Here is a 25,197-nt window from a genome sequence, read left to right as displayed (position 1 = left end):
ATATGTCTGATAATAAATTTGTCAGTCCTTCTGGCAGTGTGAGAAGATAGTTCTCTTTATGGATAATAGAAATAAATATTAAGATATACAATATTAATTAAATTAAATTTAAAATGATACTAAACAAATACTAAGAAATATAAAAATATTCCATTGCCGAATAAGACAGTAAGCAGCCTCCTATTGGTAGGTCAAATAGAAGGACCCTTCTTTTCCCTGGCATGTTCATGATCCCATCTCTCCCTCCCTAATCTGGTTTGTGGAAAATCTTGGCAGCATCTGAATTTTAAATAAAATAACTACATGAATGCACCAAACAATAATCACTACAGTCATCAGGGGCGTACCCAGGATCAAAACTAGGGGGGGTGGTGGCAAGCCATGGTCATTCAGGGGCAGGGCCAAGGCATGGGAGGGGAGGGGCCACAAAGTGAGAACATGGGCGGGGCTACAGAGCCCAGGTGAAACTGACTATGGGAAGAAGTTTCATCCTGGGCGCCACCCTGGGGGAGAGCACACGTGTGTGGCCAGGGGCGTCGCAATAGGGGGGTGAGGGGCCCCGGGCTCCACTTTGTGGGGGGCAGCGCGGCGTCCCCTCGCCACCTCCACCGACGACTGCCCTGCCTGAGTAGGAGGAGGAGGGAGGGAGAGAGGGAGGGCTGGCCGAGCAGCCGAGCAGCTGCGCACTTGAGTTGCCTCCGCTTCCCACAGACTTGGCGGGGGCGCGGGCTGAGGTCTGCCCTCCTTTCCATCTGTCCCTCCCCAGGGGCAAGGCCTGGCTCTGCGGATTAGAGCCCCTCCGCCTTCTCCGCCTCCTGCTGCAAAGCCCCCTCCCCTTTCCACGGCTCCTGCTGCCGCTGCAGCCCAATCAGAAGCGGTGGCGGCATCTGCTGCGTGCTCCGAGGGAGCTGCTGAGGTGCTGCACCGCCGTGGGCTATTGTTGCAGCCGCCAGGAGCGGCCCATGTGCAGCCCTCGGGGTAGGGGCCAGCAGGGTTGGGCATGCCGTCGGGCCGCGGCTGGCAGGAGCAGTAAGTGGTGCCGCCGGGGCTGGGCTGGTTAGGGACGTGGCTCCCGCGCTGCCCTCACGCTGGAGCTCGAGGAGGGGAGGGAGAAATGGAGAAGAGGAGGAAGCCGCTTCCCTGTCTCCATTGCTCCTCCTTTCCCTTCACGCGGGTCCCTTCCTCCCAGCGGTGTCGTTAGACTTTATGCCCCGGGCAGCCAGAAGGCTAGCGACGCCACTGCGCCTTGCTGAGCCGCTTCAGGCTCTTCTTGCGGGTCCCTGACACGTCTCCAGCTCAGCTGCAGCCACCGTGAAGCAGGACATTTTTTTTTTTTTTTGCTTCTAGGGGTCAGCTGCCCCCCCGCCCCATGCTGGGTACACCCATGACAGTCATCACCATAATTTATGCAGCACTTTCCCATGTACAAATTGCTTTGATTACATTAGCACAGTAATCCTCAAAGCAGCCCTGTAAGGTTGGCCAGTGCTGTAGAAGGGGCTGGAGATGAGGCTGGATTAGAATGGCCTGGCTTTGACTGGATCACAGCTCATTCTGTTAGCCAATACGATACACTGAGTGACTTTATGAATGATTCTAAAAGTTGGCACTGCCTGGAAGTCTGCAAACCCATAGGCAAATACCTTCAGCCAGCTGGAATCAGCTGGGCTCAGGCTACAATGGCCATGGTGTCTCCCAGAATACTCTTTCCCCCCTTCCTCCTGACTTTCTTCGGTTCCTCTTGGCAGTCGCCATTCCATGGCCAATGCATGTATGCTTCGTCCTTAGTGGAATATTTTTGTTTCCCTTTATTTTTCCACAATAAGTAAACGACAGAAACATGAAACAGATGCTTCTACCGGTATTATCCAAAAAAAGTTACCAGAGAAACCCCCAACGCTTGTTGTTGTTTAGTCGTTTAGTCGTGTCCGACTCTTCGTGACCCCATGGACCAGAGCACACCAGGCACTCCTGTCTTCCACTGCCTCCTGCAGTTTGGTCAAACTAACACTAAGAACATGCATTTTGTTTCCAGTACATTTTAATGCCCCACAGATAACAATATTCAGAGGAAATCTTTGTAGCAGCTTCACAGAACTCTGTATTTACTTGTTTTTGTTTACGCATAATTCCTATTTCAAATGCTAATTATTAATTAGTGACCCTTTCTTCATTCCCCCCCCCCCGACAACTATTAATCTCTCTTTTTAATTAAGGAATAATAGTTCCATTATTTTCTGAAATGTGTTTCTCAAAAGCTTTTCTTTGAAGAAGGGCAGATTAACAGCCTATTCAGATGCAACCCATCACCGACACAGAGGATAACGGTGGTTGGTGTCTTGGGAGAAACCGGGAGATTATGATTCTGAGTTTAGCGCAATGATGAATTAGTGTTCTATTATTTCCTATTCTCAGCTCAGCCTCTATCAGGAGAATTTCAGATTTTCCTATCTTCGGTTCTGATTACAGTCTGTATCAGGAGAATGAGTTATCCTGGACTTTAATTTGCCTATTACAGGTTCCTCGTTTCATTATACATTCTTACTGATAGCAGCACCAAATGTAACAGCAGAAATTGGCACTCCATTCATCCATTGTCACGATAAAGACTCCAGATGCAAATAGCCAAACATAAATCAGGTCTCTGGAAGACACTCTGAAGATCTTTAAATGAATAGAACATGCGGCATTTGTTGCTCTTTATAGCAAAGACAGTAAAAGAACAGAAAGTGAAAGGACTTCTTCAGATGCAAACTTACAGACGCAGGTATTACTGTAACTAAATGGAAAAGACCCTGATGTTGGGAAAGATTCACTAGGAGAAGGGGATGACAGAGGACGAGATGGTTGGACAGTGTTCTCGAAGCTACGAACACGAGTTTGAGCAAACTGCGGGCGGCAGTGGAAGACAGGAGTGCCTGGCGTGCTATGGTCCATGGGGTCACAAAGAGTCGGACACGACTAAACAACCACCACCACCTTCATTTGGAAGTGGTTCCTTAAACTAAGGAATAACTAGCGTGCACATTTCTTGTCTCACATATGTAAAAGTGGTATGAGTTGTGAGAGGGAGGCCATAAAGAAGGAACAATTAACAGTGGCGGGCACTATGAGTATTCTCCAACTAGATTAAACAGAGTAGATAGATCCATTAAAACAAATGGCCTGAGTTAATTACATCCATTGATTTCAATGAGTTTGCACTGAGTAGGACCAACATTGTATGTAGACTGAAAGAAGTTTAGTTCAGCTAGTAGTTTATTGAATTTCTGAGTCACTTCCTGCAACAGACAGTCCTAAAGCGATTACTTAATTGTGGGAGTCCAGGGGCCTAGCATAGGGGTTGTTACCAGGGTGATTGGCCTGGGCACAATTTTTTTTAGGGGTGCACCTCTGCAGCTGCCACTCTGATTGAAGGTGCTTCCCTTCCTGCTTTACCTGAGCAGCATGCAAAGCAGTAGCCAGGAGAGGACGGACCCTTGCATCCCTCGGTTGTGTGGTGTCCCCCACTGGCAGGGGAGGCTGGCAGACAGCGAGACTCGTGGTAGCGGCGGTGCCCCAGTCCGAGGAGACGCACACGCATGTCCTGCCACTGCTCCACAGTGCCACATGGAGACACCAGTTGGGGGAACAATACTTTACTTGTCCTGGATGCTAGCAACCCACGCTATGCCACTGCGGGAGCCTTCCACAAAAATCAAGTGCATGTTTTCTAATATAACTTATAAATATGGGAATGAGACATGCCACCTTTAAAAAATAAAAATTGATAGTGGTGTTCTGGTTCACTCGAGCCAGAGTCTTACAAAATGTAATTATAACCAAGTCCCATTGAAAGCACTGAAATGAAACTTGTCCATGATTAGCAAGTCTCATTGACTCCAATCTATCTATTAGATTTCATTGAATTGTTTCCCAGGTAAAGAAAACAACTCTATTGAGATCTAGAGGGTATACCAAGGTCCACCTGTTCCTCGGTGGGTGCCCTTCCTACTGAGGTCAGGTGAGTGGAAAGAGCACATCAGGCCTCCTATTGCTACCCCAGGTCTGGACGCCTAAGTTCTCCTTCCAGGAGCTTTTAGCACCAGCTGTAAACAGGTTTACATTCTTGGAAAAAACCTAACCAACAAATAAAATTTACTGGTGAAATTTTGAGCTCTGTTGACAACAAGACTTGCACATAATAATGAAACGGGGTGCTGTCCATGGTGTTTTAAGAATTTAATTTCTGATCTGTTCATGTTCTCTGTTCTTCCCTTCTCAGCCTTTCGAAGAACAAGTCTGGGACCTGTTACGCGAAGCGGACAAGACTGCAGCAGAAGCCAAAGATAAAAGCCAGGTGTATGATGCTATGGCAGAAACCATGGGAGACGCATGGGATTCTCTTGTTATTGTCCTGGAGAAGCGCAAGGCACTTTTGAAGCTGACTTCTGATTTTTTTGAAAATGCGCTGGAGGTTCGTATGTAGAAAAGAATTGTAAAATTATTGTAAAATTAGTTGTTGACCCAGCTTTGAATCATGACCCAGTGTAGGAAAAGCAGCAATACATAAATTCCACAGGGTCCCAGATGATATTTATGGCACCCCCCGTTGCAATTCTGGATTGAAGCAAATATCTCTTAAGAAGAACACAAAAAAATGACTAGCAGACGGTTTGTTAGAACATTGTTTTTTGCTCTCAGAGTACTGTAAGGCAGCAGGAGTGGGACCAAGGATCAGGCCTCGTGTCCTGAAATATCCAAGCAGAGGGGCGAATGGGAAATGTCATATTGACTTAAAATGGAAATACTGGAAAATTCTCACTGAAATGTTTTGCTTTAAATGACAGAATGTGATTATGTGTAATCTTTGTTTTATTATGATAAAGTGCAAGCCTCATCTCTAGGATATTCTTTAATGAAAATCAGAAGTCAAATCCCAAACGTTGAAGGATAATGGATTTGTTTTATATTGTAAAGATCATTAAAAACAAACCAACCCAGGATGGAACATGTGAGGAAAAGCAGGCAGAGCAGAAGGCTTATTTCTCATCATCTTTCTTAATTTCATCTGAAGTTGCAGCATCCCCAACTTCTGAGATTTGCTGTATTATTTATTTATTTATTTATTTATTTCGCTCCGGCAGTTTCAGCCCATAGGATATTTGCCTTACTTAAAATGCAGTGTGAGATTTAGAAAGGAGCAAAAATGATGCCAAGGTTGCATGTTGCTTAAATACAAACTCCTGGTGTTCACTAAAAAAAACCCATTTCCTTTTGCCCCTGCCATATTTGGCAGGCTGGAGACTCTCTCTCTCTCTCTCTCTCTCTCTCTCTCTCTCTCTCTCTCTCTCTCTCTCTCTCTCTCTCTCTCTCTCTCTCTCTCTCTCTCTCTCTCTCTCTATATATATATATATATATATGCGTGTCACACACACAACGTGTGTACCCCAGCTCCCAACCCCACCCCCAAACAATAGGAGGCAATGCTAGTATAGCAAAATGACTAGGAAAATCTAGTCAGGTGCCTGTCAGTCATGTTTTAGGTCAGAGGCAAGCATGCCTTGCCAGTTTCCATCTTAGATGTATTCTCTATGTGGGAGTCGGACTACCCTTGAAGGCCATTTGGAAACAACCTTTAGCCCAGAACGTCAAGGTTATAGACTAGTACTCACTGCCTGGAGCAACACATGTCCTTAGGCCACTTAATTGGTTCACAATTAGTTACCAATTGGTGCAGTTCAGAGTACTTGTTTTGATATTTACAGTCCTAAGAAGTTTGGACCCAGGGTACTTAAAGGACAGCATGTTCCCATAAGAACATGCCCATTTGCTTAAGTTATTGTTTGATGGCCTGCTGTATGTTCTTCCTTCTTCTGAGGATAGGATGATGGCTGCTAATGTGTGAGGTCTTTTCCGTGGTGGTCCTTTGGTTATAGAACTGCATCTTCAGGAAGTTCTGCCTGCTATTCTTCTACCTCTCCTTCAGGAAACAGCTTAAAAGATTCCTATTCCGATGGCATTTTGAGCTGGATGTGGCTTGAGTATTTATACTGATGTGACTTTGTTTCTTTGTTTGTTTATCTTGCTGCTAGGTGTTATGATTTGAATTGTTCTAGGTTGGATTTGATGGAGTGGCTTATATTTTTGTCTTTTTGTAATTGTATGGGTTGTCAGCCTCCTTGGTTTTGGGTAGGGCCAGAAGACAGGGTATAAACATGTTGTTGTTGTTGTTGTTGTTGTTGTCACTACCTTCTGCCTTTGAGTATATGGCTTTTCAGGGTTCTTTCTTCTTTGATTCTCTGCCTCCTGAATGTAAATTGGAAAATTGATGTGCTTATTATTGAGTTAGTAGTTAATGTAATTTCCTTCAAGCAATAGGTTGTACGCAACTGTTTCCATACACTGGCAGAAGGTTTGTTCCACTAGGGCTCTGGGTTAGCTGAATCCGGGCTGTCAAAACTACACAGAAGCTGCCTCTGTCTGGCTGTTCTTTTTTAAAAAAAACCAACTAATCACCCTAATTCATGATGGTTTGTCTAAAATGCCTGTGTATCTTCCATGCCAGCAGCAGCTATCACCACAAATGTACATCACCGGGGTAGAAGCCCTCCATGCGTGTGGTGCTATAAACCACATAATGAACATGCTGCTAGGCTTTACAGCTCCAGGGTAGTTGTTCAGGGCTCTTTTCGTCCTCTGCCATTTGGCGACTCGTTAATGCGTTAATTGGTGCAAGGACACTAAACAGCAGAAGTTCAATGCAAGGAGGGGGCTAGATGCAGCCTGTGAGGCTTACATTACTCTCCTGCTGCTCCTTCCCTTAAGAGTATTGGGACAATGAAGATTTAAAAGTTAGGGCTTGTCCAGAAAATACCTCAAGATGAGCTTCCTATTTTAATTTTAAAAGGATTGCTTTAAATTTCAAAGCGTTGTTTTGTTGCATATTTTCGCTACATACGTTGAAATTTTCAATATTCTAATGGGATGGAGTTATTCTGAATTTTCATTATGGGTGTTTAAATGTTAATGCTTGTACTTTGTAAGCCGCTTAGAAGCCTGTTTAAGTGGTATATTAATTGTTGTCCTGTTCACACTGATTCTTGTCATATTCTTCTCACACTGATTCTTGTCAAGAGCATGGCAAGGAAGCACAGTCCCACTTCCACTCCATGCATCAGACCCCCACGCGGATGGCTAATGGGTGAATAGGGCAGTGGGCTACAATTGTTTCTTAAACATTGGCTGGCCCCTACTCATCCAGAGGTACATAGGTGGCAGCCATTGTGTTCTGCATGGTGAATACTGGCAAATATTGTCCTTTCTCCTCTTTGGTAACTTAACAGACCTCACTTAATTGAAAGTACACTCATTTGGAATCAAAGGGACTTTCTTCCAAGATGATTGCATTTAGGATCGTGGTTTATTTGATGGCTACTGGCTAATCTTGGCTATCCAGGTGCTGTTTGACCTCTAGATAAGGCCTTGCACTTGCAATGCTGAAAGCCTAGTGAGCAAGGGGTGCCAAGCATGCTCATTTCTATCAGATCTGTAAGGGAGCGGAGTTACAGAGAACAGCCCCCCATCATGAAGTCCAGCTCCTCAACCAGTCAGAGCTCCAGCAGCGGGTCCAGTGAAGGGCAGGAGGAAGTGAGCAAGTCGGTACAGGGCTCCGGCAGCGTCCAAGAGCCGCGACTGCAGCCTAGAGCTCCTATACAGGAAATGACCAGCGGGGGAGCATTGGACAGGCGCCCTTTTCCCCCAACGCCTGATTTGAGGCGTGCCAGCTCCCGTAGGAGCAAGGCGCTTTGGGGTCCCCAAACTACTTTGCTGGGCGCGTAGCCGGAAAGCGCCATCGCGAGACTCTGATGAAGACTGAACAATCATGTTCCCTCTATCTCTTGCACTGTAAATAAGTATGCACCAATAAAAGCCTTAAAGACACGACGGTGTGGAGCGTCATTACTCGAGGGTAGCCACCAGCATCCCTGACAAGATCCAACAACTCTGATTACTTGTTTAGGGTGGCAGGACTGAATGCATCAACAGACAAAGCTGTCCCATACAGGGTCAGATCATTGGTAGATCTATCTCAGTACTAGCCATGGCTCTCTAAGTTTCAGGCAAAAGTCTTTTCCAGCCCTCCCTGGAGAGGCCAGAGATTGAAGCCGGGACTGTCTGTGAGCAAAGTATGTGTTTTAGCACTAACTGACCTACAGGTTCTTCCTTTAGTTACTCCATTTCCCTCTCTCTCTCTCCCTTCCATTGAGTGATCCGTGCCACTTGCTCTGCAAACAGATCCTCCTAGGCAGCAGTGAAGTACACATGCTGTCCAGTGCTGTGCATTAAGTTAGAGTCCTTGGGCCAGAACAGTAGACACTAGCACTGTTCATTCCAGTGGTATTCACCAAAGAACCCAATACTTTTTCACAAGTCTTCTTCCCCACCCAGCATTGGTGCACATGGCTGTGCTAGAGCTAGAAAACAAATCAAGTCTTCTAATTCTCAAAAAGACAGTTGCAGGATGAAGGATATGCTGGGCCATCACTGTACAGTAAATGCTTCCCACCTTTCTGAGAGCTTATGCTAAGACCTGATGTGAGACTTTTCAGTTGGTATGTTGTCACATGTAACTAAATCGTGGTTTCTGTCATCCTTCGTGGCTCTTCAACAGTTTGCAATCAAGATCGACCAAGTTGAAGATTTCCTGCAGAATTCCCAAGAGTTTGAGAATCCAGAATCTCTGAGAGCAATCCTGCATCAGCATGAACAACATACAAGAGGTACAGATGGGTATCCCCCCCCTCTTTAATTTAGAAGATTCCTAATTATTACATATTTAGAATTGGGTCGTGGATAAATGCTGCTTACAACTTCCGTTGAAGGAGGTGAACATCTAAAGTAATTTTTCTGGACTGCTGTTCTAATTTTACAAGGACTTGAATTTATAAACATGTAAAGGTTTGCCTACCTTTCCTTATTCTATCTACAGTATTTTCATTTCTTTCCTCCCTCCTCCTTTCCTAACTTTTTTTTAACAGTTCCATTTCTCCATAGAGCCCAGTCTTGCCTGATTTTCAGTGTAGTCTATCATAGTGGGTGGGAACCTGTGGCCTGACTTCCTGTGAATTGGAAGTCCGGAGAAGGAGTGGGAAAGGGAGAAGCTTAATGTGTGGAACAGCAGAAGGTCTGGGCAAAAATCCCTCTTCAGCAAATCAGTTCAGGCCCCTGGCAAGAGTGATGTGCCCCCCCCCCCAAGCTACACAGTGAGTGGGGATGAAGTAGGCATGAGAGAGCCCCCCAAAAGCTTCCCCTGAGGCTTAAGGGACCTCAGCAATAGTGTGGAACATATGGGGCAATAGATGAGGGTGCCCCGCAAAACAAAATCTATAGATGAGGGTAGTTCTCCCAAATCAAATGGAAGGTACTTTCTGCAGCCATAGTAGAGCCTGTTGAAGATGACTTAAGCCTGATTTCACCCCCTCCTCCAGCAGTCCATGTGCGCCATCATACTATTGAGGTCCCCCAACCTCCTGTTCAAAAGGCTTTTCATGAGCTTTAGCAGAGAACAAATGGTTGAGAAAGCCACTTCCGTGCCTGCTACGGAGGTGGGGTTGTGGGCTTCCCGACTGAACCATTGCGCAGGGGGCAGCTAGCTCAGCCCCTGCGCGTGGAAGGTTACCGCCTGCATCACACCCGGACCGACCAATCAGGTCGGTCGAGGGCTGGGCTTTAAGTTTAAAGCCCTCTGCAGGCGGGAACTCTGCCTCTTTTACCCCCTGTTCGCCGGAGCGAACGATTCACCTTCTTGTTTCGTCTCCTTGCGCTTTTCTTTTCTTTCTTCTATCAGAATTCCCCAGCTTCAGTACCCCTTGTACTTATAGTAGGTTGGATGCAATCCCAAAGGAGATGGGTAAAGTAATTACAATTGCATAGCACAGCAGGATAGCATCTGTCTCCAGAAACATATCTTTAAAAGCTTGGGGCTTCCTCCTAAGTAATTGTAAAAGACAGGGTCAGGCAGGCCTCCTGTTTGGAGTAAGGAGATAGGAGTCTAGGTATTCTTGCAAATGCTGTGTTCTGCACCAGTGTAGTCGCTTGGGAGAGGAACGGGCACTTATGTGCTGCCACTGCTGATGGCTAGAGGGCAGTATTGCGGCTACAAGCTCAGGGCAAGGGGCAACGGGCAGGAGAGGAGAGGAGTAATAGGGTTTCCCTTAGCTGTATAAACCAGCTGGCATTAGCTGCTTGGTCTGAAGAACTATTTGCTCAGATGATGACTAATCCTACCTGTGATGCACACCAACTCACTTGCTTTGCCCAATCACTCACTCACCACCCTGCCTGCCAGCTCTCAGCTCAACTACTAGCCTGCCTCGCTTCCAGACTACCAGCCCTGATGCTGGAAAGCAATCTGAAACTGGAACCCAAAAAATGCCACAATTCCGAAACGAAATGAATAGTCCCAGGGGAGTGGACTTTGGATGAGTTTTACAGTTTTGCCTGCCGCAAATATGCAATTGGGTATATTCCAGAGGAAATGGAATGATGGATTTTTACGACGCAGTAAGCGTGGCTTCGTGGTGTTCGGCCCAAATATTTATGACAAGTTTTGTATGGGAAAACAAGTATGTTCCAAATTTCAGTGTACACTGCATTTCAGGGAAAGGGCATTAAAAACAAAACAAAAAAACACAAACCAGCAAACCTTGGAAGCCTGCAATTGGCACGAGCCGAGCCACCTGGCAGCTGGGCCTGGTTTAGTGGGACTCATCTTGGCATACGTTTCTCTGGGAAAGACAATTACCATGACTTTGGAGACCTGAACTCAAAATGGTATCTGTCAAAGTAGTTTTAAGCAGAGAGGCACCATTGGAACATGGAAGGATAGGAGCCAAAGACATTGGAAGCAAGGTCTGTCAGGGATGGCCAAGCCTTGGTGTAGGACCAGTGTCGAGGGTTGGCATGGTGGAGTATATGCTAATGGCTCACAGTCTGGGCAGGGGCCTTGCTGCCAAGCGCCACCTGCAGTGAGGAGGCAGGAGAGTCCAGGGATGGTATCTTGCCCAATGGTCTTCAGAAAAACTGAAGCCATACTTGATTGGTGGCAAGAGGCAACTCACAGTTTCCTAGGGACTGTGGCTTACACAACCCATTATGTTATACACGCCCTATATATCAGATGGCTTGGGTATTTGCCAGTGCAGATTTGAACAATCTCTGGTTGAACAGTGCTCCTTTGCAGGCCTATCTGCTGTAGCTGAAGACACTCTGCATGGAACTATAGAACTCAGTTTCTAATTCCAGAACCCAACAGCTTCATTTTAATGGATGCATACTTTCACTTCCTGGCACTGGGCAATTGTGTGCTGTGTAGGTATCCTGTTGAGTGCTGTTGTCCATCACTGCTGGGAGGCTGGATTAGCAGGATAAAAAGGAAGCAGCAGGCAATGATCCGGCAACATGGAAAGGAAATGTGAAGCAGTCACAGTTCCATTTTATGTTGTGTCTAGGTATTTAGGATGACTCCGCCATAGGCAGCGGCGGAGAGTTGGGGTGCTGCCCCCAGTGACGTGGCGCGCGTTTTGGGGCTGGGTGCGCCATGCGCAGTGACATGCATGTTTTGGGGGCGGGGCGGGCAGTGGTGATGGCGCCCCTGGGATCTTTGTCACTCAGGGCGCACCGCCCCCACCGCCCCTATCTTCCTACACCCCTGGCCCTAGGCAACTGCTGTTTGATACACCATCTGAAAGTGTCTGTTTCTGTAAAAGCTGCAAATAATACAACTCCAAGGCTCTTGGCTGCCAAAATCTACACAGAGAAGCTGATGGGATATTTAAAGGGCTTTTTAAAAGCAATGCTAGTTTTAGCACAGTGGCGCCAGCAAACGGCAATTTGGTATAGTAGAGAGAAAGATCACAAGACACCTTCAGTGGCAATATGCAGTTAAAGCATACACCGTCCAAGAAGTTTAGACCCAAAGGGTGTGTGGTTTCTAAAACAGCTCCTTGTGTATTTCACTCCCTCAGTTCTTATTATTTATTACAAGTGGGACCTCCAACGAAATGTTGCCGTGTACTCTTACCTTCTAGCATAAATGCAGCAGTTTGTTGGAGGTCCCACCTGTGATAAATATTGATAAAATTGGGATCTCAAGCAGGACTTTCTCCCCCCTCCCCACCCCTGGATTCTGTTTTTCTTTTTTGCCTGAGGTTCCATGGTGTCTGAACATATTGAATCCTCATTGGGGGGGCTGTTTTGGGGAGGGGGAACATGATCCCTTAGGGGTTTTTTAAAATTAAATTTGTTCTTGTGCAAACTTCAGGGTATACCTGAACATGTTGTTTATATAAAGCCTTTTGGATACACAGGTCAGATCTTATTGCTAAATACCTAGCAATCTAAATATTTTTTGTTCCAGCGGCTACCTCAACCTTCCAGAGCAGATTTACAGGGTGTGGGGGGGGGCAGAGTGGGGGCACAGGGAGAGGAGAAGGAGGGGAAGTTTCATGTGCAGTTAAAACTCATTGTGCTAATTTAGCTGGATCCCACCTAACAAATTTAAGTAACCTAGAATTTGCATGTGTCACACATTTCCTTATGCACAACTAGCTTTATTATCCAGTAATGGATGTTGGTTCAACAAAGTCCTTGCATGCTTTTCGTATTATTTAAATGAGTATGTGATGGCATGCCACCTTCCTTACTGTAAACATCAGTGCTATGGCTGTTGGTTTTCTGCTTTTGAGGGAGGAAGCTATCTTTCTATAAGAAGATTGAATGAAAGAATAAAAGCGAAGGCTATTCTTAAAAAAGAAAAGAAAAATATAGCAAGATGGAACCAGGGGTATGTCCCCCAACAGTTAGAGCTTGTTCAGAACTGTACCTCTGTAGGGTAATGATACAAAACAGTCAAGCTAGGGAACAATTTGTACAGGTTCTTAAAAACTGGAGTCAGCTTTACCACTTAAAACCATTTGGTCGCTACTCTTAATTGTGATCTAGAATACAAACCAGTTTCCCCCAGTCTGGTGACCTCAAGAGGTTTTGCTGGCTGGGGCAGATGGGATTATAGCCTAAAACATTTGGAGAGCACTAGGTTGAGGAAGGCTAGGACACAGAACTTGGTTCTCTCTGTAAATGAGTTTAACATAGAAACTGAGTTTGATTTCGGTGGAGGTGTAAAATAGCGACAATTTTATTATTATTTATATGTCGCCCATCTGACTGGGTTGCCCCAGTCACCCTGGGCGGCTTCCAACAAAGTTTTAAAACACAGAAAACCTCAAACATTAAAAAAAATCTCCCTATACAGGGCTGGCTTCAGATGTCTTTGAAAAGTCAGATAGATGTTTATTTCCTTGACATTTGATATATTTCCAGGCCTGAATAAATTGATATGTTTTAATTGCTATAAAAACACTATTTCCATAGTGATCCCCGCTATATAAACATTACAAATATGACACTAGAGCAGGGGTCAGCAACCTTTTTCAGCAGAGGGCCAGTCCACTGTCCCTCAGACCTTGTGGGGGACCGGACTCTGTCTCTCTGTCTCTCTCTCTCTGTCTCTCTCTCTCTGTCTCTCTCTCTCTCTCTCTCTCTCTCTCTCTCTCTCTCTCTCTCTATATATATATATATATATATATATATATGGGGGGGGGGGTGGTGAACAAATTCCTATGCCCCAGAAATAACCCAGAGATGCATTTTAAATAAAAGCACACATTCTACTCATGTAAAAACATGCTGATTCCCTGATCGTCCATGGGCCAAATTGAGAAGCCAATTGGGCCACATCTGGCCCACGGGCCTTAGGTTGCCTACCTCTGCACTAGAGCATCTTGTGGAAAGTAAGGACAATTGAAATTAATTTGAAAAGCCTTTCTAATCCTTCATGAGTTTATTGCTCCCCACTGAGATTTAGACATGTGGTTTTAGTCAAATGTTATGTTTGCAATAAATTTAAATTGCAGTTGATTGTTTGATGCAACAGTAACTACTTCCATATTTTTAAAATCTCTTCTCTCTCTCTCTCTCTCCTTTGCATGGTTAAGTCTAGCTGGTTCAGAAGCTAGTGGCTTGAATCGTATGTAATTCTGTTCAAGACGACAGAATAGTGAATTGAAGCCTGGTCACTTTAATATTAGTTTGGTGGTCTCAATTCAATCTCCATTGGTGTGAAGCGTTCATCATCACACAGCAATTTGGCCTTGGAACAGTTGATAGTGATTGATTGCCATTGCAAAAAAAGAGGTCCATCACTGAAAACAATCAAATGAAATTGTTTGCCACAAGGAAAACGCTCTTGAAAAGTATGGCTTTCTCCCAAGGGGGCAAGAGTTTCTATTCAATACCATTTATTCTACGTTTTTACGTCTTTTCAGAAAGATAAGGATTCAGAAGTGGGTAGTTATGTATGTAATTAAAATGTTCTTTTGTATTGTTCACTTTGTGGTGTGGGCAGATTTCATGAATCAGATTTCACGAACAGGTAAGCAGATGAGGAGAAAATACTCAGGTCATTAATGAAGTATAGTCACTACCTCAGTCCTGCCAAAAACCTTCCCTTCTTTCTTTTCTCCTTCCTTCCTTCCTTCCTTCCTTCCTTCCTTCCTTCCTTCCTTCCTTCCTTCCTTCCTTCCTTCCTTCCTCCCTCCCTCCCTCCCTCCCTTCCTTCCTTTCTTTTTACCCATCTGCACCAAGCTTTTAAAATTGTATCATTAAACAGCCATGGCTTGCCACAAAGAATCATGGGAATGTAGTTTGCTTGGCGCTGAGAGTTTTTTAGGAGACCCCCTATTCTCCTTTCAGAGCTACAGTTATCAGAGTGGTTTAACAATTGGCCACCCTTCCCAGAGCACTCTGGGAAATGTAGCTCTGTGAGGTGCATAAGGGTCTACTAACATGTTTCAGCACCATGCAAACTACAGTTCCCAGGACTCTTTGGGGGGAGCCATCACTGTTTAAAGTAGCACGATGCTTCTTTTAAATGGGGCCCTATTTTCATTCTTGAAATGTCTGGTGGTATTTTTCAGTTCTCAACTCTGGCCTGCTGGCCTGAAATTAGATAAACAAATGAGGCATGTATAATTTGGCTGCTCTAACCCCTGATCAAGCTTTACCCCTGCCTTCGATCTAACCCTGCCCATTCTCCCACTAGCCTCAACTTTATTGCAAAATGTTGGCTGAATTGCTTCTGGGGACACAGCTTAAGGCAGGGGTCACCAAACTTACCGTGTTTCTGGCCGGTGCCTGCAGCGCCGAGAGTGCTGCGGGCCAGAGGGCGGGGGAGCGTGTGGAAGCGCGCACCCATACGCATGCACACATGCTATTTCTGGCGCACACCCAGGTCGCAGGAACACTGGAAATAGCTTGTGTGCATGCGCATGGGCCTCCTCCGACCCAGAAGTGCGCTGGAAATGACGCATGCGCATGAGCTATTTCTGGTGCTCCTGTGAGGGGTCGTCGCAGGCCGGATAAATGAGTCCTTTGGGCCGTATCCGGCCCCCGGGCCATAGTTTGGGTATCCCTGGCTTAAGGCATGAGTACGCAAATTAAAGCCCGGGGGCCGGACCTGGCCCGATTGCCTTCTAAATCCGGCCCGCGGATGGTCCGGGAATCAGTGTGTTTTTACATGAGTAGAATGTGACCTTTTATTTAAAATGCATCTCTGGGTTATTTGTGGGGCATTCATTCCCCCCCCCATCTAGTCGCCCCCCCCCAGGTCTGAGGGACAGTGGACCAGACCCCTGTTGAAAAAGTTTGCTGACCCTTGGCTTAAGGTATACGTCATGGGATGCCAAGGTGGCGAACCCTCCAGATGTTTGGGCTCCAACTCTTATCAGCTTCAGCCAACATGGTTGATGGTCAAGGATGATGGGATTTATAGTCCAAGAACAGGCACCCCCAAACCTTGGCCCTCCAGATGTTTTGGACTACAATTCCCATCTTCCCCAACCAATGGTCCTGTTAGCTAGGGATCATGGGAGCTGTAGGCCAAAACATCTGGAGGGCCGCAGTTTGGGGATGGCTGTCCAAGAGCATCTAGAGAGCACCTCATTGGTTACGCCAGGTATAAGTGATTCAGCGCTGCATTTCACATTCTATTTTTGACAAGATACTCTCTGAGGAGGAACACCTTTGTTAAAGCATTTATGTATTATCATTTTGACATAAAATTAACATGCATCTCAGGGGCATTTCTCCTGAGAAGGCACAGATGTCTTTCAAAAGCAGAGCAATAAGATGTCTCTCCCTCCCCACCCCTTCCCAATCAAATCACATTCTGAGGCTTTTCTCATTATATCAAGAAAAAGTTTTATCCCCCGTAAATTACACCATGTCTGCTGTTTTGTGATTTTTCATCAGTTGCAATAATCACTATTTGTCAAGACTCTGGGAAATGTCAATTGGTAAGAGAGTCTGTGTGGTAATGAACATGTGTAGTACTTGAGCAAATTGTTCTGCCAAAGAGAGAGAGAGAGAGAATGTTGGCACTTAGATGCTGAACTCTGCCCTTTTGTGATTTTGAGAGAGAATAATTTTAGTGGTGGTGCTCAGGCTGCCTATTATCATATTGTGATGCTACACATTGCTGCACAGTGTTTTCTTTCCCCCGCCCCCTCGAAAAACAGAAGGCATTTTGAACAAGTATTGCAGTGGAAATGTGCAAATGTATATAAATACCACTGGCATAATATGCAAATTACATGCTCAATATTTTGGGCTTCAGAAGCTGTCGGCCCTGCCCAATAATATGCAGATGTCTGAATTGCTTCTGTGGGAAGTCACCTGGTAATAAATGTTGTGTTTGCTGAATGTCATCACCGCCCTCTGCTGGATATAACATTAATGTGTATTTGAATCCCTATCGGTACAGGTTTGGTTTGGTTTGTTTTGTTTTATACCCCTGCCAGCTGAAAGCCAGATCACACATTTTTTCAAATATTGTGTAGTTCATGGCCGAATAATGCAGCTTTTGTATTGAAAGCCAAAGATGCGTAGCCTTGGTCTCGGGTAGTTTATGTGCTGTATAAAGCACAATAAAATACAAGTTAATAATAATAATAATAATAATAATAATAATAATAATAATAATAATAATAATATATTATTATTATTATTATTTATACCCCACCCATCTGGCTGGGTTTCCCCAGACACTCTGGGCAGCTTAGAACGGAAAAATGAAATAAAATAATCTATTAAACATTAAAAGCCTCCCTAAACAGGGCTGCCTTCAGATGTCTTCTAAAAATCTGGTAGTTGTTGTTCTCCTTGACATCTGATGGGAGGGCGTTCCACAGGGCGGGCGCCACCACCAAGAAGGCCCTCTGCCTGGTTCCCTGCAACTTGGCTTCTCGCAACGAGGGAACCGCCATGTTATGTACTGAGCTGAATCCTAGAACAATAGGATTCAGAATCAGCGGGAGCTACCCAATCCAACTCCAGGTGGAAGTGAATCCGCAACCTGATTGGCCTGCTGGAGCAGCCAATCAGGCGGCTGGCAGAAGTGAATCTGCTACCTGATTGGCCTGTAGGAGCAGCCAATCAGGCTGCAAGCAAAAGTCAATCCACAATATAATTGGCCCACAGGTGTAGCCCTGAAGTAGCCAATCACGCAAGGCCCATTGTGTAAATAATGTATATAAGCAGATGGTTTTGGGAAAAGAGCCATTCGTCTTCTCTTCTCCTCCTTGATGACTATGAGCTGAATAAAGAGCATGAAATTCACTCTTGACTCCGAGTATATTTCACGCCAGAAGGCCCTCGGTACTGGACCTCAGTGTCTGGGCAGAGTGATGGAGATGGAGATGCTCCACATGTAGAGTTACACATGTAGAGATCAGTTAGGGCAGAACTTTCCAGACTTTTCTTGTTGGTGGCACACTTTTTAGACGGGCATAATTTTGTGACACCATAATTCAGTTTTACTAGCAAACCGGAGGTTAAACTAACCCCTTTCCAGCCCCAGGAGGAGCAAGGGGAGCGTTCGCGGGACACACCTATACAGTGCAGCCAACACGCTAAAGTGTCACGACACAGAGTTCGGAAAGCTCTGAGTTCGAGAGCTGCAGTGTGTTTGAGGCATACAGTGCTTAGAGCCTGAGGCAGTGTGTGAATAGAAACTGAATATGCTACAATGAAGGGGGGACGACGACGACGACGACAGTTCTATGGTTTATCTTCCCCTTAGATTTATGACAGGGAATCTTAGCTATATATGTCAATAATCCTTTTGCACGTGGTCCACCCTGAACATCACACCATATATGAGGAATTAACAACCTTTCTTCTCTTCCCCTATTCCCCTCCCCCTGCCCCGCCACAGAGCTCTTAGAAAAGTCTCTGGTCCTCTTGAACAAAAGCCACGACCTTACTGAATTCATAGAGGAGTTCAAATCTGATGGGCCGAATGTGAACCCAGAATTCGTTCACGGAGCCCACAGCAGCTGCACGAAAATTGGCAGCCTCCTTGAAGTCCTGCAGGACAGGAGAAGGCAACTGGACAAATACCTGAAGCTGCAGCGCCAAGGACTGGAGCAGGTTTTGCAAATCTGCCAGTGGCATCACCAGGAAAACCAGGTAGGAAAGAGAGACACATATAGTAACTCTCTATATAAATGCATGCATGCAAACAGGACTGTGAAGTGAGGTTTTAAAGTGTTGGATCAGATAAAGCACTTTGATGGGATGCGATATTGGTGTGATCATTAGGCTTGCACCCAGTGGGACTCAAATCTGAGTAACCATAGTCCTATTTATTGTGTTATTCATGTGCACGGCCTTACCATGATTACTTCGAGTGGGGGAAGGGGCAGAGGAAGCGAGTGCGGGGTGTACAGTCCACCCCAGGTGTCACGACTGAGGGGGGTGACAAAATCCCAGGTGGCACTCACCGTGGGGCCTGCAGCGTACCCGAGCCACAGGTCTCTGCTGGGAGAGATGCGGTGGCTTGGGCGTGAGCAAGTTCCGCGCTGCCCAAACAGTTCGTCCGCTGCCTCCCCCCAGCTTTAGGGCGGCTGAGTAGGAGGCAGGCAGACTCTGGTGGCCCCACAGTGTGCCCCTCCCCTACGGGTGGCTCACCCTTCCCCTGGGCTCACCGCCACAGGCACCCAAGCGGCTTCCTCCACCGCTGAGCGGGGGCATGCTTTTAGCCCCACTCCATCATCTTCCTCAAACAACCACACACTGCCCATGGTTTTTTGAAGAACCCCTGCCCCCCCCCCCCCCGCAGCATGCAAGCTTTTGGGTTTCCCAGTCACCTGAAAGCCCTACGCAAGAAACTTGTGTGTTGGGGTTTCCCTTCAAACAACTGCAGCAACATAGTTGTTTGGGGAAGGAGATGCAAGGTCAGGAGGCAGAGCTAGAAGCACCTCCAGGTTCCAAGTAATCACAGCATAGGTTGCTGCCACAAGACCAAGTGATGCTGGGTAGCCACATGCAATAGGGGACAAGGCTCCTGCTTCTTCAGTTGTTGTGTGGAAGAGGGAGTGTAAACAGGCACAGTGCAGCTCTATAAATATCTGCTCAGAAATAACAGCCTTGAATTCAATGGGGCTTACCTCTAGGTAAGGGGTTAGGATTGCAGCTACAGTGCTCTGCACGTTTATTCAGAAATAAGTCACACTGTGTTTTATGTGACTTTAACACAGTCCTGGCATTTGGGGGCCCTCCTATCAGTGCTATTCAGTGCCATCCAGCTGTTAAAGGCACAAAAATCCTGCTGGGAAAAGCTGGGGCTGCTACATAGGCCACATAACACCCTCAGATTTCCCATTCCATTCAATTTTTAATGTAAATATGCTGATAACAGCACCATAGGCTAGTGTTCAGATGGCTTTTGGAGTCAAATCTCAACCTTATGTATGAGATTTGCAAGGTAATCCTAAGCATATTTACTCAGAAGTATGTCCCACTGGGTTCAGTGGAGATTACGCAGAAGTAAATGTGCCTAGTGTCATAGCAGGAGAGGGAGGTAATGAAGTTTCAGCAACGTAATTAATTACATATTATTATTATTATTATTATTTGCGGAAGGGGGAAGGAACTCCAGGGTTAACAAATGTTGTTTACATTCACATGACGTGAATCTGGGCATGACAACGAACAAAACTTCTGCATCTGTTTCCATTTCTTATTGGGACTTTCTGTCCGACTTTCCTACTTACAGCACATTCAAAAACATAAACATCACATTATACCATTAAAAGAATTCCTACAAACACCTTCCTTCCATTCATGCATACCCTTACCCTAATAACAGAACCCAACATCATCCCATCCATCAAAAGCCTGGGCGGAAAGTTAAGTCTTTACCTGGTACTGGAAAGATTACTGCAAATGGTATGTGGCCCTTGATGGCAACAAGGGCCTCACACCTATATTATGCTTTTTATGGTATCAGATAGGTTCTATGTTCTTTTACTCATTGACAATCAGTATTAACTTCCCAAGACGTTGTAAGTCGTAGCATAGGAAGGAAGTTTAGTTTAAACCTGAGAAGTCGTATAGCATTATACAGAGATCATCTTGACAAATATGTAAGGAAATCGTGCTTTGTGTTCTTTGACATAGTTGGCAGCCTGGGCATATAAATTAAATATGCAAATGAAAGCAGCGTCGCTTTGTCGTGGGTTTTTCTCAAAGCTCTTCAAATAGCCCCCTGGAGAGCATCACATTACCTGTTTTGTAATGCACTATGGGTACATTATAAATCACAAATTGTTCTTTGCATTTTTATATAACATTCCCCCAAGAAAAGCCTTATGAATTTGCCTGGGCTTGCTAGGAAACTCTGAAGCATCCATCAGATGCTTGTAATTGCCCATGGGAAGACTAGATTTACCAGTTTCTTGACTAGATTGATCTGTACCCAGAATGACAAATCCCGTGTTCCTTCAGAGGTGTCATCTTCACAGCCGTTGGCTATAGTCTGGTAGCTGAGAACAAATCCCCATTTTAAAATAATATAAAGGGGGTTGGTGTGAAAATTACAAAATGTGAGCCACACAGCTATTGGCATGCAAATCATGAGGATACCATAAGCTATAGCTCAGAAATCAGCCCTGAGTGCTCACTGGAAGGACAGATCGTGAAGCTGAGGCTCCAATACTTTGGCCACCTCATGAGAAGAGAAGAATCCTTGGAAAAGACTCTGATGTTGGGAAAGATTGAGGGCACTAGGAGAAGGGGACGACAGAGGACGAGATGATTGGACAGTATTCTCGAAGCTACGAACATGAGTTTGACCAAACTGCGGGAGGCAGTGCAAGACAGGAGTGCCTGGCGTGCTATGGTCCATGGGGTCACAAAGAGTCGGACATGACTAAACGACTAAACAACAACAACAACATAGTTCAGAAGGCCCAGGGTGACACCATATTGGTTGTTGTTTTGCTCTGTCTCCTGAGAAATGCTCAACCGAGGATCTGCCTAGGAATATAATATAGATTCTCACTGGTTAAAACCAATGTTGCGAAACAAATTTCATGAAATAAGTTTGAAAAATACTTTGTTGAAAAGTATTCATTCTTTATACTGTACATTTTGTTTGGTAATATCTGGTACAAGTTTGCCAGCAATGGGGATTTTGTTTCCAGTGTGAAAAATTCACTTGTGTCATCATCATCATCATTTAAAATATAGTAGATAGGGCTTTCCTGCCATTTGTCCATTTGGATCCTGGCCAATCTGGCCAGGCTGTGGGCGCGGGGCTTGGGAGTGGACCAGAGTGGAGCAGGCTTCACCCTGGTCCACCCCAGCCCTATAAAGCCTGGCTGCCCCTGACCCCAGGGACTGCAGTCGGCTGAAGAACATCTCTCCCTTCCCACCCTATTGCAGGTTTTGCCTTCCCCATAGCAATAGTCACAGCTTTAGCAGATAAGGCATTGGGTGGAATCCTTTTAGTCTAACATTTAGTCTGCAGAGGGTGATGCAGCACCCCCACCTCAGGACTGTGCAGGGTACCCCATTAGAGGGGTCTAGTTGGTCTCTGTCCAAAAGCCAAGGCATGTGGCAGATGGGCCATAGACATTCCTTCAGCAGTTTGTGAGAGCCATTTGTGTAGACCTGCATCTTACAGAGGACGCATTAATCCTAGGCTCGACCCTGCCATGTGTCAGCCCTTCAACAGGGGGACTGAAAAGGATATGCACCCAATGCCTGAGCCAAGTCCAATCTGGAATCAATAAAGTTGTGGACAATTTTTAAATTCCAGAGTGCTGCCCTGTGCACTTTGTTCACCTTCACAGGTTAGGCCTTGCTCCCTGGAGAGGGGTCACTGCGAGTGGGTCCGCAACAATTTCCACTAGCCCACTGCAGTATGGCCATGTTAGGCGGGAACATGTAGAAGGGCATGGAACAAAAGACTGGTTGTACAGGATTGTAAAGGGTTTCAGAGCAGGCAGGTGCTATATAATGTGTCCAGAATTTGTAAACGTTGGTATCACAAATGGGACGTGGAAGATAGTTGACTATCGGCTCCATTTCCCACGATCTCACTTTAGGAGCTAGAGTAACAACCTCAGTTTGCTTCAGTACAGCAAGAAACAGCTCAGCTCAGCTGGGAGCAGGCATTTAGGTAATAATGCGTTAAAAATGGCATATTTTCCCTAACCGCAGTGCAATCATCTGAGAAACATCATAATCCCTGGCAGCTGCAAACGATTCTTTCTCAAATATTTTCAGCAAATCCCTTTTATTAATGAAAAATAAAGGCAGCCAGGGCTGTTTTGTACATAATTAGTTCAGCAAGCAGATCTGTTATTAATGTATATGTGTCCGTACATTTCTCAATGGCTCCCAATTATCTCTTTGTGAGGAGAACAACTAAATCACGGTTATTCAAGGCCCCTGAGCTCATTTATTCACAGCTTGCTGCTCCAAAGTGGACAGCAAGGTCAGAGGTTATGATTTGTTAAATGATTCCCCACATGTAAAAATGCTGGCGCACCTTTTATAAACAATAACTCAGATCCTCAGGTGCTCCTGATGAAGTAGACATTTGCCTATGGACACAATAAATGTATTAAATCCACAATCCAAACCCCGTGGCCAGCAGTGGTGCAGGCTTAATGGCGCAGTGCAACAATCACCGCATCCACAGCCCTACCACTTGTTATCTAGGACAGAAGATCCTAGGTCAGATAGCAGGAATACTGGTGTAGCAGAAGCATCTAGGTGAAATCTAGACACACATAAAAAATGCTATGAAAATGCTTTAAAAACGTTTTGAAAAATATATGGAATTTCCCATAGTTCAGCATCGCCATCTAGTGTCACATTTGTATAATGCACTTTACAACACACTTAAAAATGTTTTATCTGCAGCTGTATAGCTGAGTCCATAGATCAGGCCTGTTGCTGGCGTGTGACAGTAGCAGGGACAGGTTGTCCCCATCCCACAAAATGGTCCCTTTTAGAAGATTCTGCCGGCTACCTCTGGTGGCAGTGCCCCCATTCCCACTACTTGGGAAGGCGTACTGGTGCACTCCTTGGCAGCAAGGCTTCCTCTGCCACCGTTCTTGTGTTTGCTATAAGCATTTCTGATGTGGCACCTTCTCTAGAATGTTTTGTCAGGAGTGTAATTTGCAAAGCTCTGTCCAAATTCTCTATTGTCATGTTGCAATCAGTGCAGCCATTTCTTGCTTTGCTTCAGATATAGCAATACAGTGGTACCTCTACTTACAAATGTTTCTACTTACGAATGGAGCTCCGTCCGCCATCTTGGATGCGGTTTAGATAGGATTTTTTCTACTTCCGAATTTATAGATAGGATTTTTTCTACTTACGGATTTTTTCTCCCAATGCATTCCTATGGGATTCGACTTACAATTTTTTTTCTACTTACAAATGTGCGTTTGGAACGCATTAAATTCGTAAGTAGAGGTACCACTGTATGTAGAAACAAACTGGAGGGAGGGGAATCTTCTGAATAGTTCAGGCATGCTGAATGCAACTGGCATGATCCACAAGATCATTTCTTTGTAATATTTCCTCTTTAAAGCGATGCGGGTTGATGGTAGCAGAAGCAAAACCCTTTCTGGACCTTAGTCTTCCGGGAGTCATTTGTTAGATTTGCCTCTGAGTCCCTCTAACAATTCTGGGAAACTAGTTAAATCTGCTATCCCCTATCCCCTCCACAGCAGGGTGAAGGGAGAGTAAGCTTTCTACAGTGCTTAGTGAATGCTTATCTCTGTAGTGCTCCAGTGGCTCTGGATTTCAAATCTTCTTTAACAAATACACACCTCAGGCAGTGAGGATGCAGGCACCCGCCTAGAAGCTGATAATATATTACTGCATTTGAGGACATTTCAGAGTGTTAACCTTTAGAGCACAATTGTCAATTAGCACAGCTTACACAATTTTGCTGGGTGGCTTTTCATTTTGATAACAGCATAAATGTATCTTACAATGCAATCGTACACTTGCCCAATTGGGTAATATGCCTGTTCATGGAGTTGCGCTCCTCTCAAAGGAGCAGGTGTACAGTCAGGGAACACTCATGTACCCATCTTAAGTCACTGGAAGCCCAGCTTTGGAAGATAGACATAGCCAAGTAGCTGGGATGTGAGAGGTTATTTTAATAGGGGTGTCAGGGACTGGGCAGAGGCGGAATGGTGGAGACTGCCTCCCCAGCCTGACCCTTCCAGAGAAGAAGGAGACAGTTCAGAATCACAACAGGGGGTTGAGGGTGGTCACAGCTCAGAGGCAGATGAAGGGAAAAGCTGGAAAATAATGGGAGAGGAGGAGGAAGAAGAGTAAGCACCGGGGGGTGACAGCTGACGGACTCAGTGTCTTTAGAAAGCATTCCAGCCCCCCCAATCCCAGAACACGGCGGGCCTTGAAAGTAGTAGGAGAGCAAAGAGCTCAAAGCCGAGGGCACTTTCCAGCATCCTTAGCGATGACTCATGAGGAAGTGGGAGAGATGGAGGGGGTGGAGATTCACTCGGAGCAATGCCATTATTCCGTGAGGCCACATTCCCAAGCCTCTCTATGTGAATATTGAATAAAAGCAGATGGTAAGGGCTTTTCCTTGTCTTGCCCATTCCTGGCAACCTGCCGTGGGGTTGGTTCCTCTGCTGCCTGACAAGGGGCTAACTTTTTAAGACTTCCTTTTGTCTCTGCTGCAAACATGCCAAAATGGACCCATGGCTCTGCTCCCAATCTCTGTATGTTCAAAGTGCCTTAAAAAAAAGCAGAAGCCTAAATGTG

At 45.5% G+C, this 25,197-nt stretch overlaps 1 protein-coding gene across 10 annotated transcripts in view; it reads left to right on the top strand.

Moving 5' to 3' along the window:
• The window catches only part of CCDC141 (coiled-coil domain containing 141), a 101,439-nt gene that overhangs the window by 18,471 nt on the left and 57,771 nt on the right, over positions 1-25,197 (top strand). For all 10 annotated transcript variants that reach the window (XM_035133974.3, XM_088676721.1, XM_088676736.1 and 7 more), the window contains exons 3-5: positions 4,265-4,456; positions 8,654-8,762; positions 18,314-18,567. In XM_035133974.3, coding sequence (XP_034989865.3) covers positions 4,265-4,456; positions 8,654-8,762; positions 18,314-18,567 — 555 coding nt within the window. The remainder of the gene's footprint in view (positions 1-4,264; positions 4,457-8,653; positions 8,763-18,313; positions 18,568-25,197) is intronic.

This window comes from Zootoca vivipara, chromosome 1 (assembly GCF_965207765.1).
Source record: "Zootoca vivipara chromosome 1, rZooViv2.hap1.1, whole genome shotgun sequence".
In the NCBI taxonomy this organism is placed as follows: domain Eukaryota; kingdom Metazoa; phylum Chordata; class Lepidosauria; order Squamata; family Lacertidae; genus Zootoca; species Zootoca vivipara.
Note: the sequence above shows the minus strand (reverse complement) of the source record. Positions and strands in the feature narration are given on the sequence as shown.